The 20,008-nt window shown below is 40.3% G+C and overlaps 1 protein-coding gene across 4 annotated transcripts in view; it reads right to left on the reverse strand.

The window, feature by feature from the left end:
- Nucleotides 1–263: 263 nt before the first annotated feature.
- Btbd8 (BTB domain containing 8) overlaps nucleotides 264–20,008 on the reverse strand; it is an 82,555-nt gene continuing 62,810 nt past the window's right edge. For 3 of the 4 annotated variants that reach the window (XM_034508591.2, XM_076937795.1, XM_034508596.2), the window contains 10 exons: nucleotides 19,702–19,804; nucleotides 16,224–16,406; nucleotides 15,324–15,461; nucleotides 14,348–14,477; nucleotides 12,133–12,194; nucleotides 7,837–8,509; nucleotides 7,238–7,328; nucleotides 6,663–6,802; nucleotides 2,374–4,614; nucleotides 264–1,131 (listed from right to left, as the gene is read on the reverse strand). In XM_034508591.2, the coding sequence (XP_034364482.1) occupies nucleotides 656–1,131; nucleotides 2,374–4,614; nucleotides 6,663–6,802; nucleotides 7,238–7,328; nucleotides 7,837–8,509; nucleotides 12,133–12,194; nucleotides 14,348–14,477; nucleotides 15,324–15,461; nucleotides 16,224–16,406; nucleotides 19,702–19,804 (4,237 nt within the window). In that variant the 3' untranslated portion in view covers nucleotides 264–655. The remainder of the gene's footprint in view (nucleotides 1,132–2,373; nucleotides 4,615–6,662; nucleotides 6,803–7,237; nucleotides 7,329–7,836; nucleotides 8,510–12,132; nucleotides 12,195–14,347; nucleotides 14,478–15,323; nucleotides 15,462–16,223; nucleotides 16,407–19,701; nucleotides 19,805–20,008) is intronic. The other variant, XM_034508592.2, reaches the window with a different exon arrangement.

A 20,008-nucleotide genomic window follows, 5' to 3' on the forward strand; every position in this document is an offset into this window, starting at 1 on the left:
GTTCCAAAGTATTCCCACCATGGCATGCAGGACAAAGTGACTACTGGAACCACACAGACAGCAGTTCCCTCCGCCTTTGAAGGGATCAGATGCCTAGCTCTGACATAGCCAGAAAAGCCTGACTTCTCTTAGTTTATTGGGAGTATGGCTGAAACGCAAGGCGCACTCACCTCTCCATGTCCTAGTCCTGAGCTGCTGGGAAAGCTGGTTTCTGCCTCCCCAGCCGCAACACCGGCCGGCTCTGCATGTGATTCACAGACTGATTCTGTATAGTGCACACTCACACAGGAAGTTTATTGTTAAGTTGTTACGGTACCAGATGCAGAGTCAAGAATAAGGGTTTGGTCTACCTGTGTACTGACATGGAAACTCTTGAATAAATGAACAAATTATTAGTTAGGAAAGAAAATTATAGCAAAGACTTTCTTCGGCCTTCTAATCTAATTGATGTAGAAAACATGCTCATAAATTTAGAAAAACATTTTCAAAATATGAGACATATTAATAAATAAGCTATATTTACCTCAATAAATTAAAAGACTCCATCAATTTTAAGGACAGTCCATATTTGGCTAACTAAATTATAACTGAAATATAAAGTAGGCATCAGAATACAGGGTGGCACAGTCTAGCTCCTTCCCGGCTGCCGAGGCTCCTAATGCTGCGTTTCCAGTTCCAGGATTGTCCACTCCCCTTGAGGTGAACAATCTATGGGAGAAACACTAGCCGTGGTGGCACTTGCTGCCGAATCATCAAGTGGGGATGACAGTTCACTCCACCTGTTCCAAGTGTCTGTGTGTGCTGAACCCTGAGGTTTCGAGCTATCTCGAGCTAAGAGGAGTGTCTGGTTGATTAAATACTGGGCTAAGCTTAGGTCTTCAGGCAGGGAGCTTGTGACATTTAAGTTTGCATCTTGTTCAGAAAGCAGCTGCCTCAGCAGTGTCCAGTCCTGCTTTGCAAAGTGCTGCTCGTCTTCAGAGCCCCTGTCTGTGACAGCGACATAGGTTTCTGACTCCGCTTTCTGCTCACACGCTGCTGTCAGAGACATCTCATATATTGGAGAGAGGGTTTTTGAAGGCCGGTGGTCATACATGGAGGTTTGTGCCATTGTATCACAATCATCTATGTCTCCTGAAATAATTCATAATACTACACAATGTAAAAATTGCACGTCGACACCCCTCAGAGTTTTGTAGAACAATATTAACACAATATAACAACAGTATCAGCTCCTCTCAGAAAAAACACAAGATGGAAAAAATAACATTCTTACAAAATTGACAAAATTTTTGAGGCATTTATTTTTCTGTGTTAAGAAATTCAAAGGTAATATTTAGCAGCAAAATCAATGTAGGTAACTAACAATAATTTTCCATATTTTAATTTGAAAACTTAGAATACAGAAAATAACAAATTATTTAAAACATAAACATAAAAGTACACACAAATCTAATTCACTACAATAGAAACTCAAGGAAGAAAAAAAAGACAGTTATCTAAAGGTATCTATAAAGTAACTTGGTTTCATGGAGTGGGGGGATAAATACACTGTATCTAAAGTCTTATTTGTATATTGCACATGCAAAAGGAGGATTTGAAACAGGAAAAAACAAACAAAAAATATAACTTTGGAAAATCTACTTTTATAATTTTACTGACTAGGGATTTCTGGTCAATATTTTATTTTTAAATTATGATACATAATACTCAACCAGCTACTATTGCATATTTTAAGTCATTAGTCTGAATTATTGAAATAAGAAAGACACAAACACAAAACAATTAGACAAAAAATTGTCTTAGCATGTGAAATAAGTCTGGGCTTTGTCATATACTGTCATTGCTTCTAAATATAATTGCTTAGGAAACTTCATATCTTCACTTGAAAATCTTAGAATAGAATTATATTGATCCTAAGAAAGTTTTAGTCTTTGTAAAATGCATATAAATTATAATTAATCTAGTTAAAATAGTTTAGTGCCTTTCAGTAATATTACTATGTTTATTGCACAGCCCTCTTGGATCTATACTAGCAAGTCCATAAATCATATCCAATGCAAAGTAAAACTTCACATAGTCAAGAATGCTTACATTAAATCAGACATGATAATTGAAATGACACCAAACTAAGTCCTCATCCTTTCCAGGTAAGATCTAGCATGTTATCTGTGTGTAATAAACAAGGTTTTCCACTACATATTAATTATTTACTAAGATTGTAAGCAAACAATAAATAATGAATAGCTAGCTCACTTCATATTATTAATAAATTTAAGTTATCATTTAAAAGTTGAAACTGTAGCTTAAATATCCTAACTAAAATAGAGCATCCAGGGCTACAGACAACTTTAAACTTCTATTTCTGTACATTACCTGAGAACACAGCATTATTAGCTCTCTTGGGAGGTGTGGGATGGCTCTCTTTCATTTGACCTTCCCGAGGCAGCAACTGGCTGGGACAGGAGGCTAGAGATTGCGCTGAGCTGATCTTTGGTGTGTTGGAGCTGAGTTCTCTCTGATGGAGCTCCAAATGACATGGTCGTTCTTGAGACTTGGTATCCCCATCCATGAATGTGCTGTGCTGCTCAAAGTCGTGAGCTACCTCACGTTTACTAGTTACTTCTTCATCTCCTGGAAAAAGCTGTTGGCTTCCTTTGGGTGGGACATCTAACCTGGTCTTCTGATCTGTTGAGACACACTGCTTATCTTGTCTTGAGAAGTCTTTGCTCCTAGGACTCAGAAGAAAGCTTTCATTTTTATACCCATCGTTACCTTTGTTGTGTTTGTGCTCTGCAGCACTAGCTTCATCTTCTCTGAAAAGTCTAGAGTAGCCTGTCCTTCCATGATGCTCATAAGAAATACCATCGAAAACATCAGACGGTGAAAGGGAATCCAGGGAGGGCTGAAAGGGGGTGTGGCCTTCACCTTCATCAGACCCCACTTCCTCACACTCATCCACCGAGAGCAACACTGACCTTCTGAACTTCTTAGTTGCAGAAAACTCACGACTTTCATGTTCAGTTCCATCTTCAAAAGCTAAGTTAATTATTCCTTGGACGTGCTGAGTACCTGAGTTGGATGGAGAGGAATTTTCCCCAACATTTTCTGCTTCAGATCTTTCATCTTCCGTTTCGTCTGCTGAAGAAGAAACCTGGTCCACTTCCTGAGCAGATGGGATGCTGCCCCGTGGAGCACTTCCCTTCTCCCGGGGATGAACTATTGTAGATCGAGACCAAGGTTCTGGCTTCTTCCTAGGGGTCTCGTCATCACTTGCTGAGTGGATCTGGAGGTCACCCCTGCCCTGCTTTCTCGCTCTGACTTCAGCTCTGAGGTCACCTTCGTGCACCTTCAGCTCTTCAGGGGTGCTGGTGTCGCTGCTGCTTCGCCCGAGGAAGTCATGGCACAGTGCTGTGCTACACTTGGAGATGCCTCTGTCGTGTGAGCCCTCGTCGTCCTGAGACCCCCCAGCATCATAGTCTTCTGAGCGGGGCTTTATGTCATCTGAAGAGGTGGTAGCGCTACCAGTGTCAGATTCTGGACTCTCTCTTTGATGTGTGGCACTGGCGTTCAGATCCCAGGGACCCATGAATGGAGTGTCCAGAGTTTCATGGCTCTCTGGGGTTTCTGATGTTTCCATATTTTTATAATTTTTTTCTGATGGTTGTCCCAAAAGACTTTTTGAAGAAACAGCTGAGGTGACTGCAGCACATTCACTACCCTCTGTAGCACAGTCGTCAGGTGACTGGCTTTGAGCTGCCAGTTCTTCTACATGAAATGTGAGTCTGCTGTCATCTTGGGCAGAGTTTTGGGTACTATTTGTCCCTTCAGGAACACACAGTAAAGCTGCTTTCCTGTTCACACAATTCATATTTGGTTCAGTGCCTGTGTTTTTCCTTCCCGCTTGTCTCTCTCTATCTGATTGGTCTCCATTTGCTGAATCATGAACTGTGTTAGAGTTTATCAAGTTTTCATTTGGATTTGAAATCATAGATTTCATAGCAGTGCTGCTCCCACAGTATGGATTTGCAGTGCACTGACTCTTGTCTTTGTGAGCAGATGTGCGACTGTGCTCTATGCCAGTCACTTCTGAACTCAGCTCATGGTTTACTGAGTCACCCTGGGTTGACCTATCTTGGCGTTCTGGCTCCAGTCTCTTTTTCTCTTGACTGCCTAATGGACTTTGTGGCCGAGGTCTGCAGGGTGACTGGAACGCTCCAGGACCACTGTTGTCACCAGCAAGGGTAACCATGGACTCGTGAGGCTTCTGTTTAAAAACACGGTTCTTGCTGTCACTCACACCATGAAGCACGCTTTTCTGTGTGATGGCCACCTCAGGTTTGGAAGGTCGCTGACTCTGCAGCATGACTTGTCCAGGAAGCACTTTTTGTTTTGAGTCTTTACTGTTCACAGTTCCACCTTTCTTGGGCTGACTTGGGTTTTTAGGCATTGGTACCAGCTTTGCATTAACCTTCTGCAAAGTTGTGTGTCCTTGCTTGACAATCCTTCTCGTAGGTGTCTGCTTCTCTGTACCATGCTTCGACTTTGTTACATTTTCATCAGACTGCCTTGAAGAGACTGAAGATTTTACAGAGTGCGGTGACTCTCCTTGGGATCCTAAGAAAGTTCAGAAATGCAAAGTACTCTCAAAATCTAATGTGAAATTTTTAATGTTTTCAAATCACTTTAGAGAAAATAAAATAGATAAAGCAACCAAAGGGAAACATCTAATATTGACAATCAAAAATAATAAACAATGATAAGTGAAAAACCCCAAATATTTTAAATATAGAGGAGCTATTTTATGATCTTACTAAAAACCCTTAAAGAGAATCTCTTTTTCACCAAGAGCCTTCATCGTTGTGCCAAAATTGGATTTACATAAATATGCAACAGCAGAAAAATCTGATTTTCTTATATCATAAGAACAAGAAAAGTCTTCTCTTTGAAGTGTTCTTTTTTGGGGGAGGGAGTAAAGAAAACTCACAGCTGAAAAGAAAAACTAACCTAAAAACAAATGGACATTAGCTGAAGTTATTCATTTCTCTTCAAACTGGAATAAACCTATACTGGATGACTATGGTTATAGCTTCTTAGGGCAAACAACCCAGATCTGCAGTGAGAACCAGATCATTGGCTACAAGAGATTCAGAATTAAAACTCCATTTATGTGTTCTGGTTAATGTCTTAGAAATAAAATTTTGGGGCACTCAAATCTGCCAACCCCAATTACCAACTTTTTGTTCTGTATGTGTTTGGGCTGTAGGGGATTCTAGAGACTGAAACCAGGGACCAGTGAAGGACAAGTAAGTACTCCGCACTGAGATACCTCAGTCCTATAAACCCATTTATATCTCATTTCTAACTGTTACCAGAATGTGAGTAACTTTATCTGCCTTGATTTTTAATTGACTTCCAGTATTAATTCATCATGTAAATCAAGATTATTTTGGGGTTTTATAAACTGCTCTTACACATGAGTGCTTAATACATAAAAAATAAATGTGTGTGTGCTTGTGGTATGGGACTGTGTGTGCACATGTGTATGTGAGCATGCCAGAGGTCAATCTCAGTTTGTGTGTGTGTGCATGCTTGTGTGATGATGTGTGTACATGTACATGTGAGCATGATAGAAATGGACTCCTCGGGAGCCACACACGGTTCTTTTTGAGACACTGTCTCTTACCAGGACTTGGCCTCACTGATGAGGCTGGGTTGCTGCTGGTGACCGAGCCTGAGAGCCTCTTCCATCCACCTTTGCCTCCCCAGAGCTGAGATTCTAAGTTTGCTCCACTGCCCTTGGCTTTTCCCCCTAAGCTTCATGAACAAAGCCATTCCCTCAGCCCGCTTCCTTGTCTCCTGTCCTCTTCCTCCTCCTCTCCCTTTTTGTTTATTTGGAGATAGTGTCTCATGCAGCCAGCACTGGCTTGAACTCACTATGCAGATCAAGGACCACATTACCTTTATCTCCCCAATGAAGAGACTATGGGCACGGGCCACTCAGCCCAGAAAGAAAGTAATGTTTAGCCGGGCGGTGGTGGTACACGCCTTTAATCCCAGCACTTGGGAGGCAGAGGCAGGTGGATTTCTGAGTTCGAGGCCAGCCTGGTCAACAGAGTGAGTTCCAGGACAGCCAGGGCTACAGAGAAACCCTGTCTCGAAAAACCAAAAAAAAAAAAAAAAAAAAAAAAGTAATGTTTAAAATTGGCTGTTACATGCACAGTATATACTCTAATCAGCATTGGTTTTCCTCGGAACACTGAGGAACAGCAGCATGGGGACAGGCTCCGGAGGAACACCGTCTCCACACAGCTGCTCAGCTCCTGCTCTTCTTTAACAACTCTTCAGTGCTGGTTTCACAATCATAATTTCTCTAGTCATCAAGGAAACCATCAAGAAATCTAGTCATGCTCCACAAAAGGTCCAGAAGTGAGGACCAGTCACTGGCTCCTTTAAATTTATCTCCACAAAGAACAGGACAACCCAAATCAATTCCCTAGCAACAAAATATCTATCCACAAACCATGGAACTTTACCTCAGGAATATGCGACACCTGCACAGTAAGTAAGTAATGTCCTATCTTGCTTATGTGCAATGGCAGTCTGGCTGGGGCTCAGCTTGTCCAGCACAGGTCCCAGAACCCTCAGGGCCACTGCAGCTTTACCTTGAGTTTGAGCCAGGGTGGGAGGGGCGCTCTTTGTCCGTGGCTGAGCTGCTGCATATCCATTGCTGCTCCCTCGTTTCTTCGCAGCTGTCTGTGGTGCTGAATCACTAAGTCCTTTGCCATTCCCTCTTTTTATTACACTAAGAAGAATGATTGCACTTAGTATTACAGTGACACCACAAAATGTGAACTCACAAGCACACATGTACAACCACAACCATATATGATGTGAACTCACAAACACTCGTGTGTGTCCACATATATGATATGATCACATATTTTGTCAAGAAATACAAACATATCTCTTCTGAAAATAGAGAAACCTATGTTCATAAACCTTCAAGTTTTGAGAGTAGACTACATAAGTCAGGGCATAACTTTACATGCCATTACGTATAGCAAGAAACTTTTATATTTCTTCATTTTATATAAATATGAAATAAGAGAGTTTAAAAACATAATTTCATAAATACATTTAAACAAAGAAAAATCTTTTAAAACATTTAGCTAAAAATTAGTATATAAATAGCTTGCAGAGACAGTTGGGTGAAACACTGAGCTGAACAGAGTCCCACCTGTTATTCACTTGAGAGTCTTGGTCATGAATAAAGCTTTTTTTATTGGATGTTCCATTAGTAACTCTTGAAACTGGTCGAGACTTTACTGCTATAACAAATTGGATAAATACACAAGTTAGACATTAAAAACCAAGCGCTGGTATGGGAGAGGACACATTTCAGTTTGCACATATCCATGCAAAACACACTTGAGCATTTAAAAGTAAAACATGCAAGGCTCATCTAGGAACCTTTAAGTATTACTAAATACTTAAAGGTCCTACTAACGATTAGGACCTCAGGGCTGGGATACAGCTTATTTAGTGGAGTGCTTGCCTGGCTTCATCTCTAGCATTACATACACTGGCCGTGATGGGCACAACAGGCATCTTAGCACCTGGGAGGCAGGGACAGGAGGATCAGAAGTACAAGAGTGTTCTTAGCGACCAGCTTAGTCTAAGGCCAGCATGGACTTATCTCAAACAAACTTTTGCAGTGCTGAGCTGCTGGTGTAGATTGCCTGTCTAGCACATATAGAGCCATGACTACACACACACACACACACACACACACACACACACACACACACGAACAAAATAAAGAGTGCTAAAACCCACCTAGAGTTGACATTACTCCATTGTTCACTGTTGGTCCTGGGGAATCACTAACGTACGGCTTCTCATCACAAGATTTATCTTCTACTGATCCGTTTTCTTTTGTCCCATCCACAGAGCCTGTGGAAGCCAGAAGCTCTGTGCTGGAATTTGTAGATCTACTGGAGGGTCCTACAGTGGTGGGGCATGCAGAATCTTTCCCTCTCAGTGTTTGCAAAGGTTTGGCTCTGGCTTGCCCATTCAGGTTTGCAGTGAGTGCCTTGGGCCTGGCCCCCGTGGTCTCTCCTTCTTGGTTCTGGATTCCTTTTCTATGCCCCGGGTCCTTCCGTCCAGCTGCTGCAGCTCTTGCTGGTCTTCCCACAGCTGTGGGTGACAGACCGTCTAACGTTGTATGATCACTACTTTCTGTTTGGGGCTTTCCTGTGGTTTTAGACTTGCCAGAGATATGTTTTCCCCCCGTTTTCACCTCTTTCATAATGTTGGACACTTTTGTACTGTCGCCATGCTTGGAGGCTTTATTTATACTGTTTCTGTTGGTGCTTGATGCATGTCCTGATGTGCCCAAGCCATCAGATCTCATCTTCTGATTAGTAGAGAGATACGTCCGACCTGGCTTTTTATTTTCTGTCCAAGGTTTTATTTTTACAACATCAACATCAGAGCCTTGTCTCCCTTGCTAAGAAAGAAAGAAAGAAAACCCTATAAATCAACAAGTCTTTGACATAGAATATTTTATATTTTAGGAAAGTTTTGGTTTGGCTTTTTGTTATTGTGACAGGATTTCACTATGTAGCTTTGGCTGGCCTGGAACTCACTATGTACACCAGGCTGGCTTCAGTGAAGTTTTTAGGAGCAACAATTTAGCAAAGCTCACATTATGCTCTCCAATGGAGCAACAAAGCCCAGCTTTTAAATTCTATTATGATTTAGGGTCACTCAAAACTTAAGATATCTCTTATAATTTTCATAAAAATCTTTGGTTACAATTATTTTAATCATTTTTGAAATAAAGCATTGAATACTAACCATTAGTGTTCTTATTTAATTTGTGGTATTACAGTAGAAATTAACCTATAAAGATTCAGGCTACCCTGAGTGATAACACTTGAGAGTTTCTGAAGCCTTTCTCAGGGCCCGTCACTTCGCTTCGTCCTTACGAAACAGTCCTCTGAAATAGCTCCTGTGGCTGTCTCCTACTGCTAGATAAGAAACTGGGTATTAAAGCACACATGTGACTTATCCAAGGGCATATGCCTGGAAAGGACAGAATGGAGACTTGAGCTTATGATATAGTCATCTAATTGTGATCTGAAGGATATTATACAAATTTACACCAAAAATTCATCAACTCTGGGAATCCTTATTAAAACACAATGACAAAAGCTTATAGAAACACAATATGTACACATAAAAAGCTTACATTTAAAAAATCCTAGATGACAGGACAGCACTGGCCATCCAGAGGATACAGAGGAAAAGACATCCTCCATTTGGAAGGGAACAGCAGCTTTAAAGCTGCTGGGAATCTCAGAATAAAACGTAAATACAAACATCAACACACGCAAATGCTGATTCCCCCACCTTGGCAAAGCTGCCCGAGACTGTAGGGAAGAACTTGTGTTGCTTCATCTTTCATAACTGAACCCTTTATATCCCTTAACAGACTGGAGGCCCAATAGAATGGCTGTATCCGCTGGTAAGCATGTCATGATGTACAGTTCAAGGCTGAGTTTATAGACATGGAAGGCGTCCAATATATTAAACAATTGACACAGATAACACACATGTTTATGGATGCATGTATGTGTATAAGACAATAAATAAAGGCTAAATTTAGGTAAAAGCAAGGTGTGGTGATAACAGAATCAATACATTACTGTCCTAGCTTTGGCTTAATGGGGCTGGGACCCTGTGAAGATTTTAAGCATTATTTTGGCTTTAGGTTACATACCCTTGTCGAGTGGAGACTGTTTCCCATCAGAGTGATGTCCCAGAATTCTAAATGTTGTAAATATCAAACTGTCTTTTTCCTCATTTTTTATTTTCTTGACTTGAAACATAACCCCTACCCCATCGGTCTCCCCTTTTGTTTTTTGAGATTGGGTTTATCTGTGTAGCCTTGGCTGTCCTAGAACTCACTGTATAGACCAGGCTGGCCTCAGTACCACAGAGATCCACCTTCCTCTGCCTTCCAACTGCTGGGATTAAAGGTGTGCACCACTGCTACCTGGAATATTTCTCTATTTTTAACACAATTTAGCAAGTTTCTCTGTAAGCTTCTTCCTGTGCTTAAACCTGACCTCACTTAGCTTACTGTGTCCTTGTGTACTCTGAGTATTTGAGGAGCTTCACGTTGACAGTATAAAGCATGATAAGGATCTGGTGTGTACACAGTTCAAGGCCTCCTGGGACCTTGATCTGCAGAGTTTATACACATTTCTTATAAATTCACAGCCTATGGAGGGGTGGGGTGGGGGACCACCACAGCCTATTGACAAAAATGAGAAAAGAGGACCAAGCCTCTGAAAGGAAACCAACTTTTGTTTGAAACCTTCTCTGTTTTAGTGGGTTCTTACAAATGTGATCAAAAGACAAAATACTATAATTAGTCACTGGGCACCCAGTGCCCAGAGTCAGCAATCACCAGCTCAGGGTCAGTTTTGCTTTGCTTGTTCCCACTCCCCACTCCATACTTTATTTTGAAACAAGCAACAGCAATTAGAATTTGTTCTATTTTGCAGTACAGAAAGAAGAGCAGGTTTGGTTTGTGGCTCAGCATGGGGTGGATTCCCATCACAGCAAGACAAACAAATGAACATCAAACACCATCAAGGAAAGTAGGAAAGCACGCGCGCGCGCGCGCACACACACACACACACACACACACACACACACACACACACACACACACACACACAGAGCAGGTTATGAGGAATTACAGACCACACTGAGCAGGACTAGGAGGAGCCTAGTGGTTTTCATATTCATATAGCTGGAAATTTTAGCTTTTGACGAGTTGACAAGTGTTTTCTGTTTGTTTTTATTTTTGTTTTGCTTTAAGGAGGGTTTCATTAGCCAAGGCTGGCTTGGACCCCACACCCAGGACTGCAGGCTACATTAGCACACTAGGCAAAGGGTCCATCACAGGCCCAAGGGGCTGTGTGGTCTGTGACTCTCAGTTTTTTGGATGCTAGATGGCATAAGGGCTCAGGACAGGATGCACAAGAGGTCTGTGAGACACTTCAGCAAACAATCCCAGGAGATTTGCTGACAAAAGCCTCCACTGTCTGGGTTTCCAATCAGAGACATGGGGGAATGATGCTTCCTGCTTTAAGCCAAGAGAGCTATACCCTGGCTGCAGAAGGAGAAGTTCCCACCTAGTGGACGATAAGGAGGAAGAAAACAGGATTCCCTGCCAAACTTTCAAGGGGCGTATGCTCTTTACATTCTAAATCAGAATGTTGAATGATTGAGTTCATAGTATCATTGGAATATGCATAGATTGCATAACTTTGTACTTACATATTTTATTGATTATACGAATAGCCATATAACAATATTGGGGAGGAAGAAAATACATGTAAGGCTATAATAAAGTTGTATTTATAATAAATTATATTATTATATGAAATAATAAGTCATAAAATTAAAATAAAATAATCTTTTAAAAAGGAAAAAATAGCAGAATAAGCATGTTAATCTTTCTAGGAATGGAGTGCAGTCACATTACTATATGGCTTTATTATACAGTGGATCTCTAGAACCTTAGAAGCTTGTCATGTTGTAATCACTGAAAGGCAGTCTTTTTATGTGTCTGACCCCATACCCTCAAGCCCAGGGCATTACTGCTGTACTTACCAATTATAAGTACTTGACTACTTTTGACTATATGAAAGTATACCAAATAAACTTAAAAATAAAACACACTGTGCTCTTAACAGCACTTGCTTCTTTTTATCCTGCAAAGAGAAATCTGGAACATGAGCCTTCTCTTGTGACAAGGCTGGCTGACTAAAAGCAGGCACTGAACTGAATCCTAGACATCTTAACAATTCCTTGTTTATTGGAAAAGCACCAATATATTATCTGCCAAAAAGAATTTCAAGGAAATGAAAAAGGCATATATTTCCTATGCCAAATGAATTTGGAACATTCATATCATTTAAAATGTATATATTAAATGCTCAGTTGTTATTTCCTCTTAAAAATAGCTTTAATTAATTAAAAACAATTTTTGAATTGTAGAATAATAAATTTGCATTGCTTTCTCATTCGAGCCTGTGCAGTGCTGGAAGTTACCTGAGAGCTGGTGAGCACAGGCTTCCTGCCAAGCCTTCGGTCATCACCTTTGTCAAGTGCAGCTGTAAACAACAAAAAAATGAAAATCAGAAACATTATTATTAGCAGAGAAGTGCAGGGTAATAGAAAGCCAGGAGAAAATCTGTATTTTGATAGAAATTACAAACAAACAAACAAACAAAACACTTGAAAAAAAAAGCAGGACAAACTATTTACCATCACATTTTAGAATAAAGAACTTCAGTCTTATTCTATGGCCCAGAAAAGTTCATGTTCTTAAAGCTCATAAATGAAAATGTAAAATCATATACGTTCATTTAAGAAATCTACAATTTTCACAAGCTGTAAATTTCTAAATAACCAGTTTCATTTAGTTTCTAAATGTCAAAACAATTAGTATTCTATACATAAATTTAATATAAAAAATCCAATTACTCTAAGTATACTCTGCTGAAATTAAAAATATTTTCTGGTTTTACAGATTTATTATAGGATTATGGAAAGAGAAGAGAAACAGATTTTGTTATCCCTGAAAATAAAGCAGGAAACAATCCTGCAAGTCATCTCATTCTTACTGGAGCTAAATAAAATTTCACTTTTATAAGTTAAGTTTATTTGGGAATTATTGGGAAACTCATGTTTATCCTTTTAAAACTAGAACCAGAATGGCACCAGAAAGATATATGAAATAGTGTGATTTAGGGTAAAGTCCACTTCAGATTTTAAAGGTTTACAGAGTTTGAAGTTTTGAAGTCTTACTTTGAAGAAGGAATTTATTTGCACATGTAATTTCTCAATGCCATGGGATACATGCTGTACAGCAGAGCAAGAAACCCTGGAGATGGCAAGAACTGATGTTCAGCACAGAAATTAATAAAGATTCTCAAGTCAGTACCTCAGTAAAAACCTCATAATGTTAGAACAAAGGTGACCCAAGGCAATAACCGCACACACGTCAGGATCCCTTACAGTTCAACACACCTGCAACTGGAGGATTACCTAATACAACCTAACAACATGAGACACTCATTAACCGCATCACACTGACGGTGTGTGCAGGTGTGTATGCATGTGTGAGCATACAGATTTCTAACTGCTACTATGAAGGATTACAGAGCACTGGAATTCAACCTTGTTGTGAATTCCTCTAAAAAAGAGAAACACAAAGTTTGCTGCCAGTCAGAAGCAAGCTGAAAGGATGCCTGCTGAGGGGACGCTGACCTAGGCTTCTTCACAGTCACACAATGTGAAAGGAAAGCTAGTGTCTGAAACCAGGACAGAAAAGTCACAAGGAAAGTGTTCAATTTCTAAAGATTCAATAATCTTTATTACATGAAAAAGGAGTATCTTTGAAAACCCTTCTTTAATTATATCTAGTTGCTTTACTAAGCAGGTCTAACCATGAATATTTCACTTAAGAATTTAACATAGCTGAGGTATAATTTATCGTACATGGCTTCCATGTTTTAGAACACTAAAATGTTTGTTACATAAAATACAGTCTTTTAGTTTGAAGAAAAAGCAGAGCTACTGAACATGGCAGTTATTTCTGAGGCACCTGCTTTAACCTAAAAATAGTCACGAAGCCATTTTAGTTCCACACCCTCAGCATTCTATTTCAATATTTTAAAGCACACACACTTTCTGAGAGACATACATCTTTTGTTTAATGCTAATGTTTCAAACCGATCCTAGTAAATGTCAGAGCTCACTGTTTGGCTCCTGAGGGACCCTCCGCAATAGCACACACTGCATCCCTGAGCCAATCAATTGTGAAATCAAGCCATCGCATCTCGGCAAAAGCGCAAGGAAATGTCCTTGTGAAAAAGATGGAAAGCTTTAGTAAATACATTTTCAAAGGGAGAAAGTATGCTTGGGGGTCTGACTGCAGAGATTATGTCCTTTTACTTTGAGCTCCCACAAAGACGCTGGTATTTATTTATTTTTTTAAGCAAATGTGGCTGGAATATTATAGTTATTATATAGGAGGATTAAAATTGATAATTACATGCAAAGGAAATAAGTTTCATTTTCTAAGAACAGCACACGAAATACACTTTCTCCAAGCTGCCTACCCCAACGCTAGTTTTGGGTAGCACTCCATTGCTGAACAGAAGCTCACAAATGCTAATTAACTAGCATTCAGAATGCCTTGCAACTATCTGCTCTCACACAGAGCATCATCTGAGAATAAAGACCTCGAAGGACAACATACCTGCTTGGATTTTCTGCTGATCGTCTATGTGCATCAGCTTCCAGCTTTCTGTGTGACGAACAGCATAGAAAGACTGAACCAGGAAGGTCCACAGCTTGTCACGCACAGCCTGGATCCTGCACGTAAAGCCCTGTGTTCCAGCAACAAATCAGCAGCTGGTGAGCCACATTGTCATAGCAACCAGTCATTATTCCTCCCCGAATCTACTTACTCCTAAGCTACATCAATGATGTCATCAGTTACATTTCTAAGATCACTGAGTACATGCTATTTATGAAGGCTTACTCATTAACAGGATTTTATAGTGAACATGAAGCTAAATGCTACTCTTTAAACTACATGTTATTTTAAAACATCAACGGGTTTTTAATGAACACCTTCTTCAACCTTTTCATATCAACTATGACATTACAAGGTCAAATACTCTATGTAATAATAATAAATTTAATGAAACATGCTATCAGTCTTGTAGAATAAAAATGACAATAATTCATAATGACCTTACTGCACTGATTAATTGCATTTAAAAATAAATATTTACATTTTATTTTTCCTACTCAATCTAATTTAAAAATCAGTTTTGAAAAAAAAAAGAAATTACTAATACCATAAAAGGCATTAATGATTAAAGACACTAAAATATACACTTTATACATACAAGTTACTGTAATTATCAGAGAAAAATACCAAAGTTACATTGTGCTAGATAATATTCCTAAGTCCCAAACTATGCTTAGAACTAAGGAGCCAAACTTCCAAATTCTAAACTTTTATAAAATGCTAATTTGAAAGCAAATATAACTGAAAAAAATTATTAGTAAATATTCCAAATATATATAAGTAGCTGTATAAAGCCCAAGGTGTCTAGCACCTAACTCCAGTGACCTGTGCGACACTTAGAACTGCACGGACAACTGAAAATCTTACACCATGTCTGATACTACATTATTTTAGTGAATTTTGTTGCACTCAGTACCATTTCCTTTGTGTTTTCAGAATTCAGTAATGTGTCCAGAGCCATGAGGAGAGAGCAACTATTGTCAGCGGTAATACTGTCTTCAATTGCTTTGAAAACTTTGTCCAACAGATGAGCTGAGCTGCTCATTGCCTGTGACTACAAAACACAGAATCTGGCATTTAATGAAATACATGTAAAACACATGAGAGATGTTAGAGTCTAGAGTGACAGCAGTGCAGCTGCCATGGCAGCTACATAACATCACCTGAAACCATAGCCACTCTTCCATACCTACTTGAAAAACTGCATGGGCATGGTCACTCCCCACTCCATGCACATACATGTATACCCACACCCCCCCACGAGTCCTACACACACATGTATAACACATGCACATACATATGCGCACACACACGTATAACATATGCACACACAGACCCCCCCTACACACACACATGCACACACATATGCACACACACACACACACACACACACATGTGTGCACAGCGTTTTCAAAAGCTAATACAGCCTTAATAATAGAACCAAGAAATAAGGACAACATCTTTACCCAATGACTAATTTTAGAGAAAGTGGCTCTTTATGAAAATGGAGTTTTCAAGAACCATTATCTTTACGACTTGAGCCTCTAAAGTGTGGCCATGGTGACTGAGGGCTCGAGCTGGGCCAAGGGACACTGTGCCTTGCCAGGGCACTCAGCCTGTCCCTCCTGCCTTCTCTGTGAGCCAAAGCATCCTGTCCACCACTGCTCCAAATCTGCTGCAAATATGCCATCTGCTGTGGAGTTTACTCAAGCCAGAATAATTTAATCAAAGGCAACCTGACTTAAAAAATGCTTATGTAATTAAAACCAAAACACAAAGATGGGACCAACCAGAGCATAGAATCTAGACACAGTACCTGCAAGAGAAGAGTGAAGTTTTCACTTTCAATGATCTGAGAGAAGTTTCCTACAATAAATGTTATACACTCTTCCTGGAGTTGAGACGCCATTGACAGGGCCGCTTCTGTCCATTTCACTCTGGGTAATCCCATGATTAGCCTGTCACTTTCCATTAGAAGAAAAGCAGCATTCCCAGGATTCTAGAATGTTAGAAATACTTGAAAAAATTAGCTGGTATTACTATTCATAAAATAACTTTCTAAGCAAATCAAATCCTTTTGATTTCTTGGGATGTTTCTTATAAAAAACAAACCAAAGTTATTCAAATACGAACGAACATAACATATGTATGTTCAATGTCTGCTTTTGCTCAATGCTGTACTGTAGGGCCTACTGCTACTAGGTCAATACAGAAACTATGGTTATTGGATTTCTACTATGACCAGACACTGAGGTTATATAATAGATTTTTATGATATTTTACATTTAACACTCAAACCTTAAAATTTTTATTACTTTTAACAGTAATTCATTAAAGTGCATAATGTTTCAATTGTCTTAACAGAATAACATACTCTGCTAGGTTGGAAAGAAGATCCTCTTGCAGAGGACCTGGTTCAGCACCATATGGTGGTTCGTAAACATCCATAACTCCAGTTCCAAAGGCTCTGGCACCGTCTTCCGATCATCACAGTTACACACATGCATACACATGCACATGTGCACATGCACACACACGCACGTTTTTTACTTATTTACTCGTATTTCATGTGTATGGCTTTTTTGCCTACATGTGTGACTCTCCTTCACACCAGAAGAGGGCATTGGAACCCCTGGAACTGAAGTGACAGATGCCTATGAACTGATGTGTGCTGGGAACTGAACCTGGGTCCTTTGGAAGAACAGTTGGTGCCTGGACTGTGGAACCATCCTCAGCTCTCAGTTTTTTTTTTGTTTTTTTTTTAAGGTCCACTGTCCGTTCCCTCCTGCGATGACTTCCTGAGCAGCTGCACTCATGGGGCTGAGGTAATAACCTGATTTACTCTACTGCAGGCATTACAGTGGAGCCAGTCAGCCACATGTAGGTATGCAAACAAGCCTGGCAGATAGCTCCCAACTGCTTACTATATATACACTGTTATGTTCAATGGCAATAAAATTGAGTATAGTAGATAGCTTAGCTTGGAATCTATTAGGAAACTAAAATATGGACATGCTAAAGTGATAACAGATGGTACAGATTCCTTCCATGCTGATTTGAATACTTGATGAACACTAAATGTTAAATACCTTCAAGCACAAAGTAAAAACCTAATACTTCTAGACCAAACACAAAGTTTTAACTCGGGTTAATATGATTCAAAATTCAAAGTGAATATAAGGTATTATGAGGAGAAGTTGCCTGGTTAGTTGCCCTGGCTAGTCACCCTGGTTAGTTGCCCTGGCTAGTCACCCTGGTTAGTTGCCCTGGCTAGTCACCCTGGTTAGTTGCCCTGGCTAGTCACCCTGGTTAGTTGCCCTGGCTAGTCACCCTGGTTAGTTGCCCTGGCTAGTCACCCTGGTTAGTTGCCCTTTGTTTTGTTGTTGTTGTTCTCTTTTTGTTTTTGTCAACCTGATACAAGATAGAGTCATCTGGAAAGAAGTAAACTCAACTGAGAAAATGTTTCCACCAGATTGGCCTGTGGCCATTTTCTTAATTAATGACTGACTGGGAAGGCCCACCTTACTTCAAGCACTGCCACCCCTGAGCAGATGGTGCTAGACTATAAATAAAACTGACATGACCCTAAACACCAGTATCTTTAGAATGGCAGCAATGTATTTTAAACCTGCTTTACTTTGTCATTTACATCCAGCCTGTTCTTTTCTTGTCCGTGAAATGGAGATGAAAATACCCATCTTATACTAAATTTCACAAAAATAACAAGTGGCATATGAACTGTACATGACTTATGGGTACCACTACAATAGTAAATAATGCTTCTACTGAACCAAATTACAGCCCTTCATGAACAGGAGTAAGTACTCAATAATGAGAAAGCTAATATAAAACAGTAAGTGTGAAAGCCATTCATTGGCTGAGACGTGCATTTGGATTACACAAGCAGCACCTCATGTCATGTCCCAGCTGCACTTACATTCACCTTCTGTGTAACAGTCTCATGTTACTACCACGGTTTAATCAGAGACAAGGCTGATTGGGAGTGTATGAGAAAAAGAGAGAGGTGAGGGGATAGAGAGACAGAGCAGGCCGGGCACGGTGGCGCACGCCTTTAATCCCAGCACTTGGGAGGCAGAGGCAGGTGGATTTCTGAGTTCGAGGCCAGCCTGGTCTACAGAGTGAGCTCCAGGACAGCCAGGGCTACACAGAGAAACCCTGTCTCGAAAAAAAAAAACAAAAAAAAAAACCAAAAAAAAAAAAAAGAGACAGAGCAGAGAAAGAAGAGGAAAGGGAGGGAGGGAGAGAGGGAGGGAGAGAGAGAGGAAGAGAAGAGAAGAGAAGAGAGAGAGAGAGAGAGAGAGAGAGAGGCTTAAGCAGCCTTATAAGTGATGGTGTAGTTTGAAAGCCACAAGAGAATACAGAAGGAATAGGAAGCCTCAACTGAGAAAATTCCCAGATCAGATTAACCTATGGTACACTTTCTTGATTGATAACTGTGTAGGAGAGCCCAGCTCAACTTGTATGAGCAGTGCCACCTCCAGGCTGGTAGTCCTTCCTGATGCTGTAAGAAAGCAGGCTGAGCAAGCCATGGGGAGCAAGCCAGTAAGCAGTCCTCCTGCATGACCTCTGCATCAGCTTCTGCTCTGGGTTCCTGCCCTGACTTCCCGCAGTGATGGAGCAATGTCTGGAAGGGTCCCTGATTGTGTGGGAACTCTAACTGGACATAGACACAGAAGGAAACTCAACAAGTAAACATTAGCATAGACAGGATACAAACATGTTACAATGTTGTATGATCAATCCCTCAGATGTGTTCTTCCTTATACAGAATGGAGAGCTGCAGTCCCGTCTCCCCTTAACAGTCAGGCTCAACCTATCACTTCTACTTCTTCATACGTGGATTTACAAACCAGCCAGAGCAAGGCTGTCTGAGCTGCCAGTTCTGTGGAATCCTTGCTTTGTTTACTCCCCAATGGATGCATTCTCTCTGGTGCTAAGACTGCTACATCAGCAGAGCCCAAAGTCGCCCTGAAGGGAGGCAAAATTTCGCTAATAGGTGACCAGAACAATTCTGTGTGGAGCCATTTCCAGTTACCCATCTTGATTTCTGGATATAGAAATTTCGACTACAAGAAAAACAGCACCATAAATCAAAGGCTGATTTAGGCACACACTGCATCTTAGAAGACACTGCCTCAGTCTGGGAAGGCACTGCCCCCTAGCTGGCACCATGCTCCATCTTCCGCAGGTCCCACCCAGCTGATGAACACTCAAGGCCAGCTTTCATACACATTCTAATGGGCACATAAGGACAGCATGCAGACTATACTCACTAAGGACTGGATCTGCATACTGAGACAAGTTTTCTGAATCTCAGGAGGAACATTTGCAAAGCTTCTTTCTGACCAAAATCTTGCAAAATGGTTTATAATGTAGCTGTTAAAATAAAACAACCCAAGTTAGAGGAATGAAAAATTTTAAAGTCAATATTTTTGTTTTCAATCATATAAACAGTAGCACATATTGTGACTGACTCACTTGCTTTTATGGGCTCTAAGATAAACTTAATTATGTTCCTTTTCAGAAAGGTAGAGGCTATAAGGTCGTTGTGCTTATAGATAAACACTGGAGAAATGAGGA

The sequence above is a fragment of the Arvicanthis niloticus genome, chromosome 7 (genome assembly GCF_011762505.2).
Source record: "Arvicanthis niloticus isolate mArvNil1 chromosome 7, mArvNil1.pat.X, whole genome shotgun sequence".
Taxonomy (NCBI): domain Eukaryota; kingdom Metazoa; phylum Chordata; class Mammalia; order Rodentia; family Muridae; genus Arvicanthis; species Arvicanthis niloticus.